Raw genomic sequence first — 21,839 nt, 5'->3', positions numbered from 1 at the left:
GACAGGGTGGGCGCTGCCCTGGAGGTGGGGGGAGCGCAGCAGGGGGAAACGGGGGAAGGGGCGCTGCAGCCGTGGAGGGTGGTGCAGAGAAGGGGTGAGGAGAGGGGAGGAGGGACCGCGGCGGAGCGGGGGGGTAGGGGGGGTGCGTACAGAGAGTAGGGTGTGCGGGCGGGGGCGCGACATAGGGTTGGAGGTGCGAGGAGGGGACTACGGGAACGAACAGGGGCGCGGGGAGGCGAGGCGGAGGGGGAGGCCTCGCTCGCGTTGGCCAGAGCGCCCCCTCCTGTCGAGCGGGTTTGCGTTCCATCTCCAGGCCCCGGGGGCCATTCCTTTGCGCTGTCCAGCTCTTCTTCTCAGGGGGCATGGGGTGCCCCTTCTTCTGGCCCTGGACCCTCTGTCGTCTTGACAGCCTTTTCTCTACGGGGAGCCGGGTCGCTTCCCTCCTCTGAGCCTGGGAGCATCCCTTCATCCCTGTCTATTCCGTGCATGGTCGGTGGGGACCTCGAGGCATCCCATCCCCATTATTCCAGGTGGCGCCCCGTGAGGTCCAGGCCTTGCCAACATAGGTTTAGGACACCGGAGCGGGGACGACACCCAAAGACCCTGCCCAGTGCCTCTTTCCCAGGTGGGGACCCTACGCTTCTGGCTCTGCCTTCTGCCCATGGCTGGGATGCCCTAAACTCAGAGTGCGCTGTCCTTCCCCATCCCGGTGCAGGGGCACGGAGGGGGGGGGAATCCACAACCTGGGGCAGCCACCCTGCACGGATATGGTTGCACCTAGACCCAGGCTGGGAGGCCTGAGCCCTCTGGTGACCTAGCCAGGTGTGGGGGCTAGATTCCAGTGCCAGGCACAGGGCTCTGCTGGCATGGGGCGCCAGATCCTGCAGGCTTGAACTCCAGGCTCCTCCCTGAAAAGAGCCAGCTCCCTCATCCCCTCTGGGCTGCTTTGTTCCCTTACATGCCCGTCGCCTTTCTGTCTCCCCATGGCAGGTAAGGGCATGGGAATAGCACCGAAGTGCCTGCACCTGGTGGGCACACAGTGTCCTTTGTTCACGAGTGGGAGAAGACACAGCTAACGATTGCACCTTGCAAAGGTCTGCCCCCACCGAGGGATGATTTCCATCTCTTCTGAACCTCACCCTGTCCTATTTCACAGAGTGTGGCAGGCGGTGGCTCCCTAGCCTGGGGGAGGGATCGTGGGTAATCCTAAATCAGGAGCCCCCCACTCATGCCCTGTTTCGGTGGCTGGTTTTCTACACCAGACAGGGAAGGGGTAGGGGGGCTGGGGGGAGTGGGGAACACAGGAAATATTTCATATTTTAGAAAAAGCCTGGTATTCGGTGTTCATCGTTCTGTGATTCTGCCTCTTTTTCTGTAGGATGTGAATATGGTGATAGAATTGGGGTGTTTGGGGGGGGGGTCAGAGTGTTTAAACAAAAAAATACCCTGCCTCACCATGAGAATTTGTTCCCCGGGGGTCAGTGTGTCCCATAGACTTATTCTGTGAGGATCTTTCAGAGGCAAATTAAGACTACAACAGAGAAGTTCTGTCTTTAATCTTGAAAAAAAAAATTTCTCAGCAGAATGAAAAATGGAAATTCCTATAGAAATGACAGATGCTCCAGAAGACAATTGAGAGATACTGGCTTGCATAATATGTACTTAACAAAATATACGGCCTTACTTCCTCTGCAAACATTCAGCAGTGTTGTTACTAACGAGGACACTGGCTCCCGAATCAGTGGAGGCTATTATAAAGCCTTCAAAGGATTAAGCATTTCTCGGGTGGGTTCTCATTGCTGGTCCCACGAGGAAGGTCTGTTAAGAAGCTGGGTGTGCAGAACTTTGTAATGACGTGCTTGTCTGTGCTGGGACACGGGCCTCGGAGTCCACTACTAAAATCTTGACCATTTTCATTTCTGGGGGGGGGAGACTTTATCTGGGACCACTGGACGCCAAGCGTGGGGTGTGTTCTCTTTGCCGAAACCTGCAGTCTCCTGGCTCCAGGAGGTGCGGCCCGTGAACAGTAATTTCATGTTTCTGAAAAAGCACGCCCACACCCAGCACCTCATCCATTTTTCATGGACCGCACTGACTAGCCCAGAGAGGTGAGGGGCCTGCCCAGGGACACACAGCCTGGGCTTGGGGGTGGGGCCGGGCCCTCTCGCCCCCTGGGCGTGCTCACATCTTCACAGCCACAAATTTTGTCCATTACGGTCCTTCCTATTCTGGATGGCGAGAAATTGCAGCTACGTGATGAGCTTGCGGGTTATGGATGAACGCGTGGCCCTGTCTTTTCCCTGAGACAACCAGGTAGCACAGGTGGGGATTGCCCACGGGGGTCTGGCTGTGAGGGAAGGCCAGGGAAACGCACGTGGCTGGCCACTCTTGAACCCAGGGAGCACTCCCCACTTGGCTGGTGGGTAGAATGCTGTTGGGGGGCAGCCCTGCGTGGTGGGAGGAAAGAGACACCTCTTAGAGGCCACGTTCAAGCCCTGGCTTGCCCCCCCACCCCGGTGGGTGGCTGGTCTGTCCTGGAGCTTCTTGGAGTTTCCTTCCAGTTTCCCTGCCTGCGAGCTGGAATTAAGGGACACATGCCCTTGGGGCTGCTCTAGGGTGAGCTGACGTCACAGTGGGTGCCGTGTGGGGCCGTGAGTGAAGCCTGCTTGCCTTCCAGGCTGCCTCGGTGGTGAGGGTCCCTGGCCCGGGCCATCAGCACCACATCATGGGGGGCTGTCCTCAGACCTGCGTGAAGACGGAGGCTCCAAGCCTTGTCATGTGGCAGAGCATGATGGGAGCACAGGACAGACCCGGCAGTGGGTCTGCTCAGCAAATCTGGTTCTTGCTTGGCCACCTGCAGCAAAGGTCATATGTGGCTTTGGAAGAGGCACATATGGGGCCTTTAGGCACTCATCCCTCTGAGACTCAGTGTGCTGATTCTGTAGAGCGGGCATAGTGGCCGCTGCCCCTGAGCCTTTGTCTGGGATCCCACTCACACGTGAGGGATGAGCAGACAAAGCCAAGGCCAGGAGGAAGGTGGCCTCAGCATGGAGGCCGGGCTGCTTGGGCTCCCCACTGCTGGTTGCTGGCCTGGATCCCGTCCGCAGGGACGTGAGGCGTACTGCTGTCAGGGCCGGGTGCCATTTGGCCCGCCTGACGCCACGGAAGGCGAGGCTCTGGCTGTGTACCTTTCACGGTGCCGGGGACCCCTGGGAATGGAGGGATCCAGTTGGGGGCGTGGGGTCCCTAAGATGTTCGCGTGACTTCATTTCCACCTCCCAGTGGAGAGCCCCAGCCCGCCTGAGGCCAGCTTGGAGGACAGCTGCCATGTGAAACCCAGTTATTTTCCCAAACAGTGAACAATCCTAGTGATGTCATGGGCCCCGCCGGAGGGCCCAAATCAAATCGGTTCTGGTGCCGGTGCAGGCTCCCGTGACACCGTCCCAAGGTGACGACACAGCCTGGCCCTGGGGCAGGGGAGCGCAGAGCATGGGGCCTGCAGGTGGGGCTCCCTGTTTCTGGGGGTCACATTTCGGGAGTGAAATCCGCTCAGAGGAGGGCAGGCCTCAGCAAAGACTCCCCCAGGTCAAGGAGCACCAGAAACAGGTTCCGGTGGCACCAGACAGCTTGTCCCCCAGCCCCCTCCCCCCCGCGGCAGCAGCCCGGGGGTTCAGAGCCGGGCAGCATCTGGGGCTGAGGTAATGGGTCTCAGGATGGAAGTACTGAATGAGTGGGCACAGAAGGGGGCCCAGACGGAGCCCGAGGTGGCCTCCCCCGTGCGCCCTCATGCCTGGCTGAAACCTAATCCTCATTCTTGGGCCCTCATGTCACGGCCTCAGCCCTGGCTTCCCATCAGCCTGCTGCAGTCAAGCTGTTCTCACTCTTCTCTTTTCCTCCAAAGGAAGGACCTTTGCCGATGAAGTCATGGGAATAAAAGCTCCCTTTGCCCCCGAAAACAGTGGGAGCCTGAAGTCAACTTGTTGTGTGGCCTCCCAATGTCCAGGAAGGCGACCTTTGCTGTTTACTGGAACCTTCCAAACACATGACATCATCTAATTCTCGAATCGTGTGATTACCCCCATTGCACAGATGAGGAAACTGAGGCTGAGATCTTGGGACTGGCCCAAGGTCACTCGTCCAGGTCTAGCCTTCACGATCTTGGGTCAGCAGCTCATTCAGTGAACATTTGCTCAGTTCCCCGCTACATGCCAGGCACGGGTCAAGTGCTGGGGGTAAGCCGTGCAATCCTGGACAGGTCCGTGGGCCGCCTAGGTCTGGCAAGGGAAGGTCTGGTCTTTCTCACTTCCACCCGGAGGGTTTCTTGGTGTACTTTCTGCTCATCGTTTCCATGTTTTTGATTGATTAAGTTAAAAAATCAGCCTAGCTCACCTTCGAGTTTAATGTAAGAGGGTACATATTGGTGGCTCTGTCTGGCCATTGTGAGAAGAATTACATTCGTAAGTGTGGTTGCGATCCAAATAACCCCAGCTGCTGGCCCTGAAGAGCCCTGGGACAGCCGATTAGCTTTGGGGAAGTGACACTGGCTCCTGGGGTGCTTATTCCAAGCAGGGAGGTTCTCTTTGCAGCCCACTTCCTCCTGCAATTAATCGGCGTCGTGCCTGGCCACCCTCCCGTGTGCGTGATCCAGGGGCCTGGGGGAATCACCTGCACGCAGCAACAGTAGCCACACTTCCGGCTGAGTGGCACTGGGGACCGAAGATGAAGGACATGGCCCCGGAGGAGCGGAAAGCCTTACCTTTTGTGTGGCTGTGACTACCCCTTCTTTTTTTATTTTTTTTAATTTTTTTTTATCGTTTATTTATTTTTGAGACAGAGAGAGACAGAGCATCAACGGGGGAGGGGCAGAGAGAGAGGGAGACACAGAATCCGAAACAGGCTCCAGGCTCTGCACGGTCAGCACAGAGCCCGACGCGGGGCTCGAACTCACGGACCGAGAGGTCATGATCTGAGCCGAAGTCAGAGGCCTGACCGACTGAGCCACCCAGGAGCCCCTGTGACCACCCCTTCTTAAGTCACAGATTCCTGGTCAAAATTCATACTTTCCACCGGGCCAACTGGTCGACCAACTGGAGTAGAGGTCTGAATTGACCACAGTGAACGGTCATTGGATCACTTCATTTATTACAGATATTTACATGGGACTGTCAACTGCTTGATTCCAGCAGTCACCGTCCCTGCCTGGTACAGGAAAGATGCTCAATAACAGGAGGGTCTTGTCTGCGAGATACTGGAAAACCCAAGTCCAGCGGAAGTGGTGAGAAGCGTCCATGGACCCTGGCTCATCTGGGAACCAAAGGGAGTTGAGCCTGGGTTGGTGGCCACTGAGGGCACTGTGTAGCACTCTTTGGTCACCAAAGTCTCAGGGCTGCTGAGGAGTCTCTGTTTACCCAGCACCGTCTGTGAGAAAGACAAGTGTGCACCCGCCCGGCAGACGTGAGCTCTTTGGGGCAGGACAGGTGCTCTCCTTCCTGTGGGCCTGAGAGTTTGGTGGGCTTTTGCGCATGTCCCAAGGTTATCCGTTCTCCTTTCTGGAAGTCCATACTGGCCCCCAAACCGATGTGTCCTTGTTTTCCAAGGAAGAGAAGAAGACGGCTTGGGTTGCTCTGCAGACGTTCCTCGTGCGAATGTATGTTAGTGTCTGTCTCCCGTGAGGATCCCTTGAGTGTTCAGTTCCTGCGAGGCAAATCCGTTTGCCCATCCTGGTGCCCTGTCTCCACCTGCTCTCTGCCAGTGGCCCGTTCTCCCTCTGATTCTGGTTGGATCTGGCCAGTGGGAGGCACCGGCAGGAGTCCGGGAGGCAGGAAAGAGAGTGAGGTCGGGGTATCTGTCCGGCCACTTGGTCCCCGCTGGGCCACAAGGGACAGTGGTACAGGCTGCGTTCCTTTAGCAAAGGCCCCAGACCCTTGGCACCTCCCTCCCTCCAGCTGGAGGCTGTGGCTGCTCCTTCCCATGTCCTCGGGGGGAGAGGGCAGGTGACAGCTCCCCACTGTTGCTGGACCCCCCCGCTGGGAGCCTCTCCAGCCTGCCTACGCCTTGGAAGTAGCCCTTTGTGAAAACGTCCCCCATTACTCGATTCCAAGAGTCATCTGTTTCCTCCTGTGACCCTGAAGGACACGATTGGCCTGACCCAGGTGCTCCGTGTAGGGGCAGCGCAGCTGATCAGATGAGGGGCGGTCTGGCACCAGCGGGCCGAGGACCGGGCCCTGGAGTGGGATGTGCGCCCCCACCCCAGGTGCCTCCCCGCATCGCCATGAGGTGTGCGGGAGCAGAAGCAGGCCTTATTCTAAGATACCGCCTTCCGACTACCTAATTGTGATTTAAAAAAAAAGAAGTCCATTTGACATGTTGAGTCTTTGTTTTGAAAGAGTGCGTGGCTGTCTTCAATAACCGTTCAGAAAACATTTCAGAAGGTTTTCGTGTGGAGAGACTCAAGGGTGCCAGAACCTTCGTCTTCATGTGCATCCGCTCCGAAGGAGCAGGACCCCCAGCTCTGAGGACACCCAGTCAGCTGGTGGAGCTCTGCCTAAGCCCTGGGAGACACATTCAATCCTCCCACGAGAAGTGGGCATGAGAGACCAGGTCTGGGAGCAAAGTGGACGTGGAGGGACCCAGGGATTCCTTCCTCAGAACCCGGGGATGTCAGAGGCCCCTCCCGTCCCCAGTGGGTTTCAAAGAAGAGGAAACCCAGGGGGCGCCTGGGGGGCTCCGTCGGTGAAGCGTCCAACTTCAGCTCAGGTCACGATCTCGTGGTTCATGGGTTCGAGCCCCACGTCGGGCTCCAGGCTGCCAGCTCAGAGCCTGAATCCTGCCTCAGATTCTACGTCTCCCTCTCTCTCTGCCCCTCCCATACTCGTACTCTGTCTCTCTCTCTCTCAAAAATAAATGAAAAAAAAAAATTTTTTTAATTTAAAAGAGAAAACCCAGGTCCAGAGGGAGGTGGGGGCTCCCCAAACCTCAGTCAGTGCCAGGGCTGGAGCCAGGCTGGACCTAGGACCCCCGACTTGTAGTCCTGGGTCCCTTGATGAAGCTTGTGACCAAGGGGGAGGGCCACTGAGCACCCAGTGAGAGTCCTTCAGTGCAATACCTTGTTAAGGACCAGTGGGAAGGAGCAGGGAGGCTTGAACCAGTTCTACGTGGGACCCCGGTCAGACCCAAGGCGCCCTGGGGCAGACCCGAGGCACCCTGAGTCACAGCACAGGCTGGCAGGAGCCCGTTAGGCACTCCCCTCGCTCAGGAGGCCAACTGGGAGCAGGGCACCACCGTGCCCGAGAGGCATCCCCCGGAGTCCCTGCGGGACCCCCACCTTTCCCCTCATGGGTCTGCTGGGAACTCTCGATGCGTCATGGGAGCAAACCACCCCAAGAAATCGGGGGATTTCTGGGATCGGGGGATTCCTGGCCAGAGAGCACCCCTCCTGCTCACCTTCCGGGGAAGCCGTTGCTCACCGTGTCTTCCCTCAGCCCTGACACTGACCCTCTCTCCGGGGCCCCATGCCCGGCCTCCTCCCTTCTCAGTGCCCCATGGATGCGGAGCCTGAGGCCCAGAGACGGGCGGCTGCCGGCTGCGGTCACACAGCTGCAGGCCAGGCGGCAGCAGGCCCACAGATGCCTGGTGTAGACCCCGCCCCGGGATCCTTTGCTCTGTGATGTGGCTTCCAGAAGCCACGGCCGGACACACGGCTGGGGCGGCAGCATTTGGAGAGCGCGGGGGCCCTCCCCGTGCTTCCTCGGGCCCCTCGGCTCCTTTGAGGCCTCAGACGCCCCGTGGGCAGGACGGCCGGTTCTCGCCTCCGTGCGGGCGGCCAGAGTCCAAAGCCCTGCCGCTGGTCAGCTCAGGGCCGGGGTGGCGGCTGCGGTGTCCTCTGATGTCCCTGGTGGCCCGAGCCCTGGGGGGCCCGGCAGCACCAGCTGAACAGACAGGCAGCACACGAAGGGGGGCCGTCCCCTGGGTGGGGGGCTCAGCCACCACCCCCACCCCCACCCCCCGTCCGACCCAGAGCTGCTCAGTGCTCCTGGGTGGGGCTGAAGGGCTGGGTCCACTTGGACACGTCCAGGAAGACGGTGGAGGCCCCGTGGTAGAGCCAGAGGCGGGGCAGGGCGCCGTGGTGGGTCCAGGCGTCCCGCCCGCGGTCGTAGACCTCCATCTCCACGTGGTAGTCGCCGTCCACGCCCTGCCAGCGGCCCCCCGTCACGTACAGCGTGTCACCCAGCGGCACCAACGCACCGTTCTCGTGCAGGCTGTGCAGGGACTGCACCTGTGGGTGGGCAGCGGTCAGTGCCCAGCGGGTGGGCGGGCGGGCGGGGACGGTGGCCAGAGTGCCCTCGGGGCGGGACACGGGGGACACGCAGGGAGGACGGCCAGCACCCTGTCCAGGACACCGGCACACCTGCTACCTGGGACCTCACCCAGGCTCCCGGTAACTCCCCCCGGGACCCTCAGACTGCCCCGCCCGTGCTCTCTCTCCGGCCCACATCGCCCAGGATGATGTCCCCAGGCCCCTTGGTCCCCTAGGCCCAAAGTCACTCATATCTGAAGTCAGGGTGTTAGAGGCGCTGGGAGCTGCCTCCCAGCACGTTCCAGGCCGGGCCTCTGATTCATGGCTGCTCTTTTGGAGGGGACAGGTGGGTGGGGCCCCAGGGGTGCCCTGGACAGGGCTCGTGAGGCCAGAGAGACATGAGGGCCCTTGTGGAGGAGCCCAGGGTGGGCGGGAGGGAAGAAGCCCGTCTGTGGCCTCCACACGAGGACGATGGGCAGCCACCCCGGGCCGGGACGGGGCGAGGCAGAGCCCTTCGTGGCCGGGATGCCCCCAGATCGGTGGCCTGGGCCGTGACCCAGCTGGGAGGCCCCAGAAAGAAAGGGCCTGCCTGGCAGGGCCCACCCTGCACCTGTTTTGCACTGTAATGGGGGCCTCCGGTCAGCTGAGCTCTGACGCCAGGGGACAGCTGCAGGCGGCAGGAGGGCAGGGGCCCTGCTGTCACCCGGCCGGCCCGCCCAGCCCTCCTGGGGTGGCCGCAGGAGGCCGTGCCACCTCCTCGGGCCTCCAGGGATCGAGGACCTCAAGGCAGGTGCGGTGGGCTTAGGGTGTCCCGCTGGGGCTGAGGCCGCCGCCATGGCTCTGGGCACCGCCCTCCTCTTTCTCCAGAAGGAACACAGAGAAAGGCCGGGGCTTGAGATGCCCAGCAGCTGCTCTCTCCCTGGGCCCCGAGGCAGAAGAGGAGGGGGCAGCAAGGAGGCAAGCGGGGCACCAAGGAGCTGGCTGTTCCCAGCTTACCCACAGCCAAGGGATCCCCGTCCCTGCACCCCCGTGGGTGGGGGACGCCCTCCCTCCCGGGCCTGGCCCGCACCAGGACAGCCACGGCCGTCCCTGAAGCACCTCTGGCTGAGCCTGGATTGGCTCCCCGAGAAGAACAGACCACCCCGTGCTGGGGACGGAGCACCCATGGTGACCGGGAGCCCCCGGTCCTGGGCTTTTCTGTCCTGGAATCCGGGCCCCTTACCTCCCTTCACGGTCAGCCCCCCGTGGTGACACCCCCAGCCCCACCGTCCCCAGGCCCGCTCTCATGGTGTCGAGAGTCTTGGGGTGGGGTGGGGTGTTGCCCTGGGAGGTGAGGCTGAGGCCCACCTTCTGCCACAGGTTGGCCCCGGGGTCGTACATGTAGACCTTCTTGGTGTTGTCACCGACCAGGTAGAGAGTCCCCTGCAGTGCGGCGCAGCGGGGCGAGGACAGGTACTTGGGGAGGAAGGGCGAGGCGATCACGCTCCACAAGTCTGCGGGGACATGGCACCAGGCCCACCGTCACCAGGGCGGCCGCTCCCCGGGTCCCGGAGACCTCCTGCGGGGCGTGGACCCCGCTGCCCTCTCCTCCCGGAGCCCCACTCTCCCTCTGGGGGCGGGGCTCCGCAGAGTTTTGTCCTCAGGTCCGCAGGAGGGGCTCGAGGGCTTTCGGAGGCCTTGGCCTGGCTGCCGCCCCCACCCCCCACCGTCCTGCCTGGGCCCCGGGGCCTCTGCCTCTTTCCCACCCGGTCGAGTCTGGGGGTCCCACGTGAGCCTGGGATCCTCCTCACACCCACCCTCCAAAACGGGTCCTATTATCATCTCCACCACCCAGAGGACAGAACGGAGGGTGAGAGCCAGGGCCAGGAAGGCCACCGAGCCGGAGGGAGCCCAGCTGGGGCCCAAACCCTGGCACGGAGTCCAGAGCCCAAGCGGGCGCCCACCAGGACTTGTGGGTCCGGGCCACCGCTCCCGGCCCGTGAGGCCAGCTCCGGGCAGACGCAGCGGCCGGGCAGCATCCAGGGCCTGGAGATGGGCTCCCCACCACCTAGCCCCCCGCCCCCATGCCTCTCGGCTGGCACGGGGCTGTGGCTCCGTGCGGGCTACCCACCCCCTCGGTTCCCTGCCCCCCGCCGGGGCCCCCCCCTTCCTCCGCTGTCACAGCCACCCCTTGGTGGGGCTGTGACCGTTTGTAAGAGGCCTCTGGCTGCCTGCTCCCTGCGCCCCTGGCCCCGCCGTCCCCGGGGTCCCCGCCCTCTGGCTCGCCGAGATGGGACTGTGGCCTGCAGGGGGGCCTGTGGCTGCCCGCCTCTGTCCCCTGCCACTCGCCCCACCCCCCACCCCCCAGCCACGCGAGGAGTGTCCCTGCGTGGCCGGGCGCCTGGGTCCCGTGCCCCCTACCTGTGACAGGGTTGTAACACTGCAGGGCCAGGGCGTTATATTTGCAGGCGCTGGAGCCCACCAGGTACAGCCTGCCCTGGCAGCCGGCCGCGGAGAAGTTGCTGACGTACTTGAGGGCCGGGCTGATGGGCGTCCAGGTGTCTGTGTAGGGGTCGTAGCTCTCCACCTCCACCACGTCCAGAGTGGTCCCTGTCGGGCCGGGAGGGGGTCAGGGCCGCAAGGGGCGAGGGGCAAGGGAAAGTTCCCGGAAATGCAGGCCTGGGGGCTTCTCGGAGGCGGCGGGGAGCATCCCGGGAGGGGAAGGGCTTGGCCTCGCGAGGCGGCCGACTTACCCCGTTTCACAGAGAGGGAACCGAGACTCCGAGGGGCGAGGGCACTTGCCCCGGGCCATACCGTCAAGCGGCGTGGGCACCTGGACCCAGGGACCCTCGACTCCAGACTGCACGGCGGGGGGCCCCCGAGGCCACTCCCATTTGCCCCCACCTGCCCCGGGCTCAGGAACTGTGTGGGCCCTCTGCTCTGGGGCCTGGCTGCCGGGCCAGGACAGGCGGGGCACTTAGGAGGGGCCTCAGGACCGCTTTGTCACCTACAGAGGCCTTGGGACACTCTTGCTCTCGGCCACAGTCTTTGTCTTTTCCAATATTTATCTAACTGTAAGGGTCCCTGGGGTGAATCCTTGTCACAGCTCTGGAGGGTAGGAGGGACGAGGCGGGCCTCAGTGCTCAGGCTGGGGGCATGGTGGAATCAAAGGTGACAGCCAAGGCGGGGGGACCACTGTGGGTCTCGTCACCCCAGGGACTTCACGGAGCAGGAGGTGGCCCCGGGGAGGACGGAGAGGGAGGCCTTACCGCCGATGGCATAGATCTCCCCGTTGAGCGCCACACTGGCGTGGTTCGTGCGGGCCTTCAGCATGGGTGTCACTGGCTTCCAGGCCGCCTCCTTCAGAGGGAAGCACCAGGCCTGGGTGGTTGACCAGGTGTCTGTCTTGGTGCCCCGGGAGCCACCTGCAGGAGAGAGCTCTGAGGGGGTCAGGCGGCCGCCAGCCTGGGGTCCCCAGGCCAGTGGGTGCTGGCTACCAAGGGTCCGGTGTCCTCCCCGCGCGGGGCCTGGGCGCGGGGCGGGACGGGGGGTGGCGCAGTCCAGCCGTGTGAGTTGGACGGATTGCTCCAGGCCCCGTAAGTAGGGGAGACGAGATCAGGGGTTTCAGACCTTCAGCCGTGAAAGCTGTTTCCCCAACCAAATTAAAATAGATTTTTGTTTTAGTGTTTATTTATTTTTGAGAGACAGAGAGAGCGTGAACAAGGGAGGGGCAGAGAGAGAGGGAGACAGAATCCAAAGCAGGCTCCAGGCTCTGAGCTGTCAACGCGGGGCTCGAACCCACGAACCGCGAGACCGTGACCTGAGCCGAAGTCGGGCGCTTCGCCGACCGAGCCATCTAGGCGCCCCTCCCCAACCAACTTTTAGACGGGCCCCCAACTTCTAAGACTGACAAGAACAGAGCGACCCTCCTGCCCATCACACAGCTCCTTCCTAGCAAAGCCTCCCTGGGTCTCCGTCCGGCAGAACACAGAACGGTTCTTCGCACCCATGGCCCGTGGATTTTCAATCTCTTCGTGTTCATGTCACGGGAGTGTCTGCAGGAGTCTTGACCGGACGGCCGGGGGCCCCGCGAGGGGAGGGGAGGGCTGGTTCTCACTGGCGTCACCCCCACCAGCGACACCTGCCGGGAGCCGCGCCTGCCCACCTGTGACATAGACCGTGTTGTTGAGTGCCGTCAGGGAGAAGCCCCATTTGTGGTAGTCGGGGAAGTCTGGGAGCACCATCCACTTCTCTGGAGGAAGAGAGACAGGCAGGGGGGTCAGGGCGGCCGAGCTCGCTGCCTGCCGGGGCCCCCCTCGCCCCTCAGTGGGTGCGGGGATGTTCCCTCACGGGCGGGAGGAGCAAGGGGCGGGGGGGGGGGCGACACCCCGGGCCCCCACGTGCCCCTGCCAGGCCTGGCTCTCGGCGGCCCCCTCCTCCCCACCCCGCCCCCTGGAGCCCCCCGGCACCCGGACTGGACACAGGACTGCGGGAGGTGGCTCAGGCTCCAGAAGCTGGGTCTCGCCCTGACCCTGCAGGTGGCCTCACTGACCCCAAATGGACAATTTGGCCCCTGGGTTGGGTCCCTCCTCAGTCAGATGGGGTGACGGGTCAAAGCGCCCGATCTCCGGTCACTAGGGGGTCTCTCTACACAAGGGCGTAGGGGATCGGACTCGGGCCTTGCAGCAGGCAGTGTGAGTCCAAACCCTAGCTCTTGTGCGCGGGCTGTGTGGCTTCGGGTGACCCACAGCCTCCGTCTCCTCCTCGGTAGCCTAGGGGTGATTCCCACCTCCCGGGGACTATCTTTGACCACGTGTATCTGTCACAGGGCACACGTGGTACCTGTTAGGATTACCGTCACCATGACTGAGGGACAGAGTAATTGCACCCACGTTGGACCCACCTTCAAGGAGCTACAGGAGGTAAACTGAGGCAAGAGATGAGAAAATGCTTTGGAAAGATAAAAATGAGATAGTGTGGGAATGTCCAAACGGACACATTCTGGGTGCTTGTGGAAGGCTCTGAGGGAGACCCAGGCCTCGGCGACGTCCCCTGGGAAGACACGCAGAATTCTGGGCCTTGCCGGGCACCTGCCTTCTGGGCAGGGACTGCGTGTCCCCCTGACTCATGTGTGTGTCACCCTGGGGTGGGGACTCTGCCCAGCAGTCGCCAGGCCTCTGCCCGCCAGCGTGCCCCCCGCCGTCCTCCCTTGGCGTTGGAGGGACAGCTGCCCCGGGCGGAGCCAGCAAAGCTCATCTCCTGACGTCAGCCCCCAAATCCCCTCTCGTCAGCCCCTGACCTGGGCCAGCCGGCCTCACACTGCCTCCAGCCTGCCAGCTACTGATGGCCGTCGGTGGCTGGCGACTGGCCCAGCGGCCCCAGGACAGCAGCCAACCCTCGTCGGAGCTCTTGGAAGAGCTTCCCAGGGCCAACGTGGCCCCTGCAGAGACCCCGCCGGTGATGGGGCCCCGGGCAGGAGGGGCCAAGTCCCTGCCCACTGGGTCCGCTGCCCAACCACGTGAGGAGCCCATTTCACAGATGAGGTGAGGTGACCCACTCTAAGGCTGGAATTAGAACCTGTGTGAGCCGCCCTCGCCCCTGGGCTCTCACCCTCCAGGCCACCTGCCCCCCGGCCGCCCGCCCTCCCCCTGGGGCTGGGGTTCCATTGGGCGCGCAGGCCAGGGGCCATCCTCCCACGCGGCAGAAGCTTCTACCTTGGGCTCCGGGGCCCAAAAGACCAAAGCTGGGGGCTGGGGCCGGAGGGTTAGGGGGCCCCGGTGCCCCCACTGTCAGCCTCCCCTGCCCCCACCACGGCCTCTAGACTCTCCTGCAGCCCCCCACCCCCCGCCCCGCAAGGCCCCGGCACAGCAGGAGGTGGACTCGGCGGGCCCCTGTGCACCTCGCTCCCTCCACGTGCAAGGTGGACACGAGTGGCTGACGTCGGCCGCAGGGACAGCGTGAGGGGTACTCACTGGCCTTGGTGTTGTAGAAGGCGAAGTTCCTGCCGTGAGGGGTGGCTTCCTCGGCCCCCTCCTCATCCTCCAGTGCCCGCCCGCCCACAACCACCAGAACCTCCTGCAGCTTCTGCGGGAGGCCCGGCAGCGCCTGTGGGGCCGGGAAGGCTGGGTTAGAGAAGCAGGTGACCGTATTCCCTGTGCAAGGGGCCCCCAGGTGCTTTCGGGCCTCAGTGGCCTCTTCGGAGGCAGGACTTTGGTGGGGCAGCCGTGTCAGGGCACCTGTGTAGGGTGATGTGCATTTCAGTGTGTGTGTGTGTGTGCGTGTGCGTGCGTGCGTGTGCGAACACATGTGCACATGCACGTGGTTGCCACGGCCCCAGGGCTGAAGGCAAGCGCTCAGGACTGGGAGAGATGTGGGCCAGCAGGTGCATGTGTGCCCCAGACCTGGGAGCCGCTCCTTGCCAGAAATCCCCACGTGCCTTCCAGAGGCGTCCCTGCACCCCTCTTTGCAGCCAACCCCGACTCTGTCCCCAGACCCTCCCCTGGGCGGGCGTGCCGTGTGCCCAACCGGGATGACCCTGGCCCGGCGGGAGATGCTGGAATGCCTCCACCCTGGTTGGTAAGAAGCCACCGCCCGGAGCTCCCGGGCCCCCGGGGCCCTCCTGCCTCTCGGGCCCCTTCTACAGAAGGCCCAGACTGCCCGCTGCCAGCAGCTACAAGGCGACCGCCTAGTGGGGCGGGGCCCCGGGCCGGCCCGCCGTGCCCCGGGGGTGCCTGAGGGTAGCACCCCACACCCTGACCCTGGCCTGAGCTGCATCTTTGTCCCCAGACTTGGCTCCCGAGGAGTCCTCCAGAGCTGGGCCCCGAGCAGGCTGCCAGCCGCAGACGGGCTCATCGGCTCTCTGTCGCAGTCCTACCCTGGTCTGAAGCTTTGTCAGGAACTGCCCTGCCTGCCACGCTCACTGCCTGGACGCCACGAATGCTCGAGAGCTTTCTAAGGGGCAGGAGGGGAGCCTGCTGCTGTGCCCAAGCTGTGCGGTCTTCCCGGCTTGTTTTCCCTCCTACCCGACTCCTATCCCTCCTCTAAGGCCCAGCTAAGACGCTGCGTCCTCTGGAGAGCCCTCCCTGACCGGCCACCCCCCCCAGGATGCCACCAGCCCAGCTTTGGCCTTCCCCATGCTGCCTCAGGTCCCTTTCCAGGCTTGCCGCCAGCTGTGGGTGCCGACCGGGGTTGTGAAAGATCACAAGACCTGGGTTCCCCCTCCCCTCACGGCCGGGGGCGGGGGGCACACAGGGGCACGGGGCACCGAACAGAGGTGCGCTCACAGGTAATCGGCCCAAGGCAGGCAGAGTTGCGAGGTTCAGGGCACCTGTCCCCAGCATCCCCTCCCAGGCGGGGTCCCCGGGGCTCCCCTCCTTGCCCCTTACTCGCCTCGTCGTGACCCTGCGACAGGGCCACCCGACACTCCTCCGAGCCCCGGATCAGCGGCTCCGTGGCCAGCAGGTGCTGCACGCGCGGCCTGGGCACGGCGTCCAGGCGCACCAGGCTGAGCAGCTCGGGCAGGTGGACGGCCCGGGCCTGAGGGTCGTGACGCGCCCAGCGCAGCAGGGCCTCCAGCCGGCTCTGGTCCGGCTGCACCTGCAGCAGCTCGCCGGCCAGGCAGGTGGCCAGCCGGTCCCGGGGCAGCTGCAGGAACTCGTCCTCCCGGGCCACGGCCTCGAAGTTCTCCCGCAGGAAGGCCCGGGCCTTGGCGGCCACGCCCGGCAGCCCCTGCTGCTCCCCGAACTCGCAGATGCCCAGGCAGTTGGTGGCGTCCAGCTGGTGCTGCAGGTAGCGGCCGCAGACCTTCTGCACGGCGGGGAAGTGCAGGCGGGCGGCCGCGCGCGTCAGCGCCTCCACGTTGCCCTGCGTGACGGTCAGCCGGCCCGTGTACACGAAGTCCACCAGCTGCCCCACCACGGCGGGCTCCACGTCCCGCAGCTCCACTCGCGCCGAGAAACTCTCGGCGAAGTTGCCCGCGAACATGGCGTGGAAGTAGGGGCTGCTCAGCGCCAGGAGGGCGCGGTGGCAGGGCAGCTCCCGGCCACCCACCAGCAGCGTGAGGTCGGCCAGCTGGGGCTGGGAGCGCAGCCGCTGCAGGCCGTCCAGCGTGTCCTGGGCGTGCGAGGGCACGCGGAAGTCCAGGTCGTCCACGTTCCGCACCATGGCTGCCAGTGCCACCCGCTCACGGGGAAGAAGAGCCGGGCCCCACGCCCCCGGGACCCTGGGGAGAGAAGCGGGCAGGGTCAGCCGGGGCGGGGCGCGGTCCGTCCGCCCGATCGCCCGGCCGACCGTCAGTCCTTTCTGTCTTCAACAAACACTGAGCGTCAGCGGTGTGCCGAGCGCCTGGCCCGGCGTCCCGCCTGATCCGGCCCCGTAGCCCTGCGAGTAGGGCTCTGCGCGAGTCCCATTCTGCGGCCAGAAGGCTGAGGCCCAGAGGGGGCCCGAGACCTAACCCTGGCCGGGCAATCAGGGCGGGACGAGGCCAGCAAGAGAGCCACGCCTTGACCCCTCCACAGCTCTGGGCTGCACGGAACAGACGCCTCCCCCCTACCCCCGGAGCATGGGGATGGGATCCCTGTGGCCCCCCCACGTCCAAGTGGCTTCCTCTCCTGCCAAATCGGACATTGCTGGGATGGTGATGAGAGTGCTCCCCTGCCCCACCGATCCCCACTGTCCATAGGTAAGCGGAGTCTCGGGCTGCCGTGACCTTGCTGGGCGACCTTGGTCCCTGTTCTCTGGAGTGAAGATCCAGAGTCTGGGGGGGAGAGGGACTCCGTGTGCACCCCGACACAATGCTCCCCGTGGCCAGGCCGCACGACAACCCTGTGAGGTCCGTGCTGTCAGGATCCGGGTAAAGGTGGGGAGACGCAAGCCACTTGTCCCAGGTCACACAGCTGGGAGTGGGGGGGTCAGGCTCAGCCCACGCGCTGAACCCCCAGGTTACAGGTCCTGGGGTGTAGGTTGGTAAAGACAAACACGACTGAGGGGAACATTCCGGAAAGCGATGTCGAATCGGTGTTCATATCATCTGATTCGGCAAATCCACTTCTGGGCTTAATTATGTGCGTATATTCATTTATGTACCTCTGACATTTTACCCCGAGAAAGCTGCCCCAAATCTTGCCCAGCACTACCTACAACCAAAAATAGCGGCACCCCTGGGAAATGGTCTGTCCACCAGGGGGCGCCTTCCAGAGCCATAAATGGAAGGAGACCGACCGGACGTCTCTGCGGACCAAATGTTTGCTTCAATGTGTGATCAAAATAACGAACCCCGGGAAAGAGAAGTATGAACTGTGGGTGCCAAGGGGCGGGGGCCCTACCGAGCTCTGGTGCTGTGGCCGTGGCCGTGGCCATGGTGGGAGCCCAGTGCCCTTCCCCACCCCACACCAATGCCCCAACAGAGCAGGGCAGTGCCCGGGGAACCCACCTAGGGGACCTGGCTGGGCTCAAGCCTGGACAGGACAGGTCAGGGGCCCCGCCCAGCACCCGTCCTGCCTGACCCCCTTCCAGGGAGGCTCTCCAGCCCAGTGAGGACAGGCGATGAGCCCGCAGCCACTGTCCCCAGGCCTCACATTCCCATCGTTACTGTGTCCCCTGTGGCCAGCTGCTACCGCCACAGGGGCCACCTTCTCGTGGGGCTTTCGTTGGGTCTGCTGATGCCTGTGACCCTGTGGTCTCAGTACACACGGGTGGGAGCTTCTAGAGAGTCTCAGAGCCTCAGCCTGGTGCCCGTCCAGGCCAGGAGTGAGGAGGGCTCAGCGGACAGGACAGCAAAGGGCCTCAAGCCAGTTGTGGCCAGTGACTAGACACGGGGTTCCTGGCTGCCGTTGGAGGGTGTCACCCGGCCTCCCTGTTGCCCACCTCTCCGGCCAGGACACGGAGGGGAGTGTGACAGCTGAGACTTCACCGCAACCCAAGGGGCCCAGCTTGACCAGGTTGGGGGGTCTCTCTCCCACCCTGTGATCTCTGCACCGAGCAGGCTATGTCACCGTAACCTACCCTCCCCTGCTGCTTCCTGCTGTACCTCCCACCTCCTGTTCCCGGGGTGCCCACCCTCCAGGGCCCCTTGGATCGTACCTCTCAGTCGGCCCCCGGACCTCTAAGAACTCAGGACGGAGAATAGGACTTCCCAGCCAGCGACAGGCACGGAGGGCCTGCTGGGCTGGGCTGGGCTGGGCTGGGCACCACGTGGGGACAGACAGAGGGGTATTTTTAGCTGCTGTCTGCACTGGGAGGGGGAGGGGAGGGAGGGAGAGGCCGATGGGGGGGTAGAGATCGAACTCCTCCCAGGCCGTCTGCTCTGAAAGCCCACACTGGCCACGTCAGGAAGGCTGAGGTCCCCCAGGCCCCAGGGGCCAGGACACATAGCAGGAAGCATTCTAGGGGGACAGTGGAGCCTGTGTGAGGGACTCAGGGGCACATGGGGGCCCCAGCTCAGGGCCTGGGTGGCAGGAGGGCCTGGGAGGCAGGAGGGCCTGGGAGGTACTGGCTTCTCCAATGGTCATCGACAGGCACCCCAGTGGCCTCCGTCCACCTCCCAGTGGGGGACGGTAAATATCACGCAGGCTCGTGAGCAAAGGCTTTCAGAACTCGGGGTCCAGGGTGGTGGTAGGGAAGTCTTCGGTGGTTAAAGTGGTGCCCGGAGAGGTAAGGAGGCATCCCTGAGTGCTCGCCAGGCTGGTGACAGGGACGCTGGATCCAGAGGCTCCAGGTCATATCACGGCTTTGGCCTTGGGGCAGCCCCGGTGTCATCATGAGTTGTGAGAGCCAAAGATGGCTAAGAAATGGGGTCATCTAAAAATACAGCGGCGGCTTGCAGCCTCCCCTGCGGCTCTGTTCACGATGGTCCCCGGGGAATCCCTCAAGTCTGCTTCTCCGCTGGGCCCGGGACCTGGGCCGCTGAGGCGGGGTCTCTGGACATCTCTCATGCCAGTGGTCAAAGCAGAACTTCCCAGCCAAGGACCCGCAGGTGCAGGGAGAGCAGCCCGCGGCCTGGGGTGGCCAGGTGAGGGTCCGCCTGTCACCCCTCCTTCCTTCAGCCACCATTGTGCAGTGTGCGGGATGTGCAGGGTCGGGGGAGGGCCAAGTTCGCCGGAGGCCTCCTGCTACCTCCCTGGGACTGGCTTGCTGCTGTTACGGGAGAGAGAGGCCCAGGTGGCTCCCGGTGGGACAGCCCTCGCTCCTGGCAAAGTCGGGCAACTTCTCAAGGGTATCAGGGGATCGTGACAGCTTGATTCCTGGATGGATGACACCTGTGCTGCCAGCACAGCTGCTGGCCCTGCCACCTGCTGGGGAGAAGGTTGTGAGCTGGGGACCCCGGTCCCTGCTCTCACGATGCATGCAGTCTAGTTGAGAACTCAGTTGTCACACACATTACTGCCACGATTGACTAGCTAATCACCGGTCCGCAGGGTGCTCCCTATTCTGCTCACTCCTGCTTCCTGATTCCATGCTTCCCTCCCCAGCCCGGCTCAGCCCAGTCCAGCCCAGCCCACCCCAGCCCAGTCCAGCCCAGCCCACCCCAGCCCAGTCCAGCCCAGTCCAGCCCAGTCCAGCCCAGCCCAGCCCAGCCCAGCCCAGTCCAGTCCAGCTCAGCCCAGCTCTGCCTGGCTCTCCTCCTGCTTCAGATAGTCCCAGGATTTCCCCCCAGCCTTCGGCGTCAGCCTCAAGTGGTTGCAGGGGGAAGGCGGGTACTCATGGATGTCTCTGGCTCTCACCTATCCAGGACCACCCCGGGGAGGCCACTGGACGGGGAACAGAGGGGTCAGTCTGCCCTCGTGCTTGCAGCCAGAACACGAAGGGTTAACGTGCACCCAACCCAGCTGGAGGAAATGAGGACAGGGTATTCCGACGACAGGCCCCCGTCACAGGGAGCTGCCTCCCCTTGGGCACAGCACTGTGCTGTGCCAAGAACGGAGGCCTTACGGGGACTCGCGGAGAGGAGACTCAGCCCCTCACATGACAGGTCAGTTTGGGAAACCCGATACCAGGAGCTCAAAACAGATCTTTCTCAACAGATTGCTCCTGAGTGGTGCAGTTCTTAAAAATATGCTGCTTGTTTCTTTTTATGATGATAAAACTAACACACGTTCATTGCAGAATGTTTGGAAAACACAGAAAAATGTGAAGCAGCAAAGGACCGTCCCCATTAACACACGGGAATCTTCCCTTCCAGCCTTACACTTGTTGACGGTAGAATGGCCCCACGTGTGTCTGTGCGTGTGTCCTGTTTTATCATTTTATGTTACATCTCAAGTATTTCCCATGTGGTCAGTCTTTGGCAAGAGGATCTTCAAATTTCACCATACTGCGGATATATCACACTTCAAGAATTTGAAGTGACCTCTCGTCACTTCTATTACTGGACGTTCGGGCTGTGTCATCTTGGACTGTGGTAACCAATATGGTGCCACCTCTGTGTCTCTTCCCCCGGGACAGATTCAGAGTGTGAGATCACCAAGTTAACACATGGGATCGTCTTTCCGGCTCGATGCACCTACCAGAGAGTGGTCCGGGATGGGCGGCTGAGGCGCTGTCTCCAGCAGGAGGTAACACGGTCCCATACACTTGGCCCGGCACCGTCAGGCAGTGAAAGCCATCCCCGCGCACCTGACCCGCCCACGCCTCTTTGGGCGTCTTACGTCTCCACTGGCTTACCGTGTCTATTTTTCCGTCTGGGATTTATTTTGGGAATGGGGTGCCATAAGGTCATGCTCCCCTCTCCCCCAAGTAGTTTACCAACACTCTCAGGACCATTACTGACGATGCCTTCTTTCCCCCACGGATGTGCTGTGGTGTCTTTATCTTAGGGCAATGTTTTCTGTGTGCAGTATCTCAGCTTTCTCCGTTGTGGTCTGTTGATCTGAGTGAAGCGTACCTTGGGGTTAGAACCACCTGGGTTGGTGGACTTGGGCTCTATAATATGTCTTCACATCTGAAATGTAAGCCTCTCCATCACCCTTCCCCGTAAATCTTGTGTATTGTTGTTAGTTACCTGTGGCTGCGTAACAAATGACCCTAAAACCTGGTGTCTTAAGACAACAAACACGCGATCTCACGCAGCCTCATGGCCCTGGGGCACTTGAGCAGGTGCCTCTGCCTCAGGACCTGTCCTCAGCTGGCACCCAGGGGTCAGCCAGATTGCAGTCATCTGAAGGCTGGACTGGGGCGGGAGGCCTCACTTCTTGCCTGCACGAGCCTCTGTTACCTGCACGGCCGCAGGCTTTCCCCAGAGAGAAGGGAGCAACGAAGATGGGAGTCTTTATTACCCACCCGGAAGCGAGAGCGGTCCTTTCCGCCCTGTTCTGCAGCCCAGTCCGGGAGGGATACACAGGATGTGCTATCGGGACGGGGGGCCCTGGAGGCCCTCTTGGAGGCTGGCGGCCACAGCTGCATTTGTTCACTGTTCCTTTCATATGAACTTCAGAGTCATTTAGAGGGAGGAGGAGGAGGAGTGGGGGAAGGAGGGGAAGGAGGGGAAGGGGGGGAGGAGGAGGGGGCGGGGGAAGGAGGAGAGGGGGAGAGAAAGGGGGAGGAGGGGGAGAAAAAAGAGGAAAGGGAA

General features: G+C 62.9%; 1 protein-coding gene across 1 annotated transcript; it reads right to left on the bottom strand.

The window, feature by feature from the left end:
* Nucleotides 1–8,023: 8,023 nt before the first annotated feature.
* On the bottom strand, nucleotides 8,024–16,438 carry KLHL30 (kelch like family member 30). Its single transcript, XM_042953574.1, has 7 exons — nucleotides 15,665–16,438; nucleotides 14,248–14,380; nucleotides 12,441–12,527; nucleotides 11,545–11,700; nucleotides 10,697–10,885; nucleotides 9,644–9,789; nucleotides 8,024–8,275 (listed from the first exon to the last, which is right to left on the bottom strand). Exons 1-7 carry the CDS (start codon nucleotides 16,436–16,438, stop codon nucleotides 8,024–8,026), a joined length of 1,737 nt encoding a protein of 578 aa, XP_042809508.1.
* Nucleotides 16,439–21,839: the final 5,401 nt, after the last annotated feature.

The sequence above is a fragment of the Panthera leo genome, chromosome C1, assembly GCF_018350215.1.
Source record: "Panthera leo isolate Ple1 chromosome C1, P.leo_Ple1_pat1.1, whole genome shotgun sequence".
NCBI lineage: Eukaryota > Metazoa > Chordata > Mammalia > Carnivora > Felidae > Panthera > Panthera leo.
This window is presented reverse-complemented; position numbering and strand designations above follow the sequence as displayed.

What these genes read in the sequence shown, in the direction of transcription:
- KLHL30 (XM_042953574.1), bottom strand. Translation starts at nt 16,438, where the DNA reads ATGGTGCGGAACGTGGACGACCTGGACTTCCGCGTGCCCTCGCACGCC. An exon ending in TGTCGCAGGGTCACGACGAG is followed by an intron (nt 14,381 to 15,664) that starts GCGAGTAAGGGG and finishes CCGGCCCCACAG; the next exon opens with GCGCTGCCGGGCCTCCCGCA. An exon ending in GTGTTACAACCCTGTCACAG is followed by an intron (nt 9,790 to 10,696) that starts GTAGGGGGCACG and finishes ATGTCCCCGCAG; the next exon opens with ACTTGTGGAGCGTGATCGCC.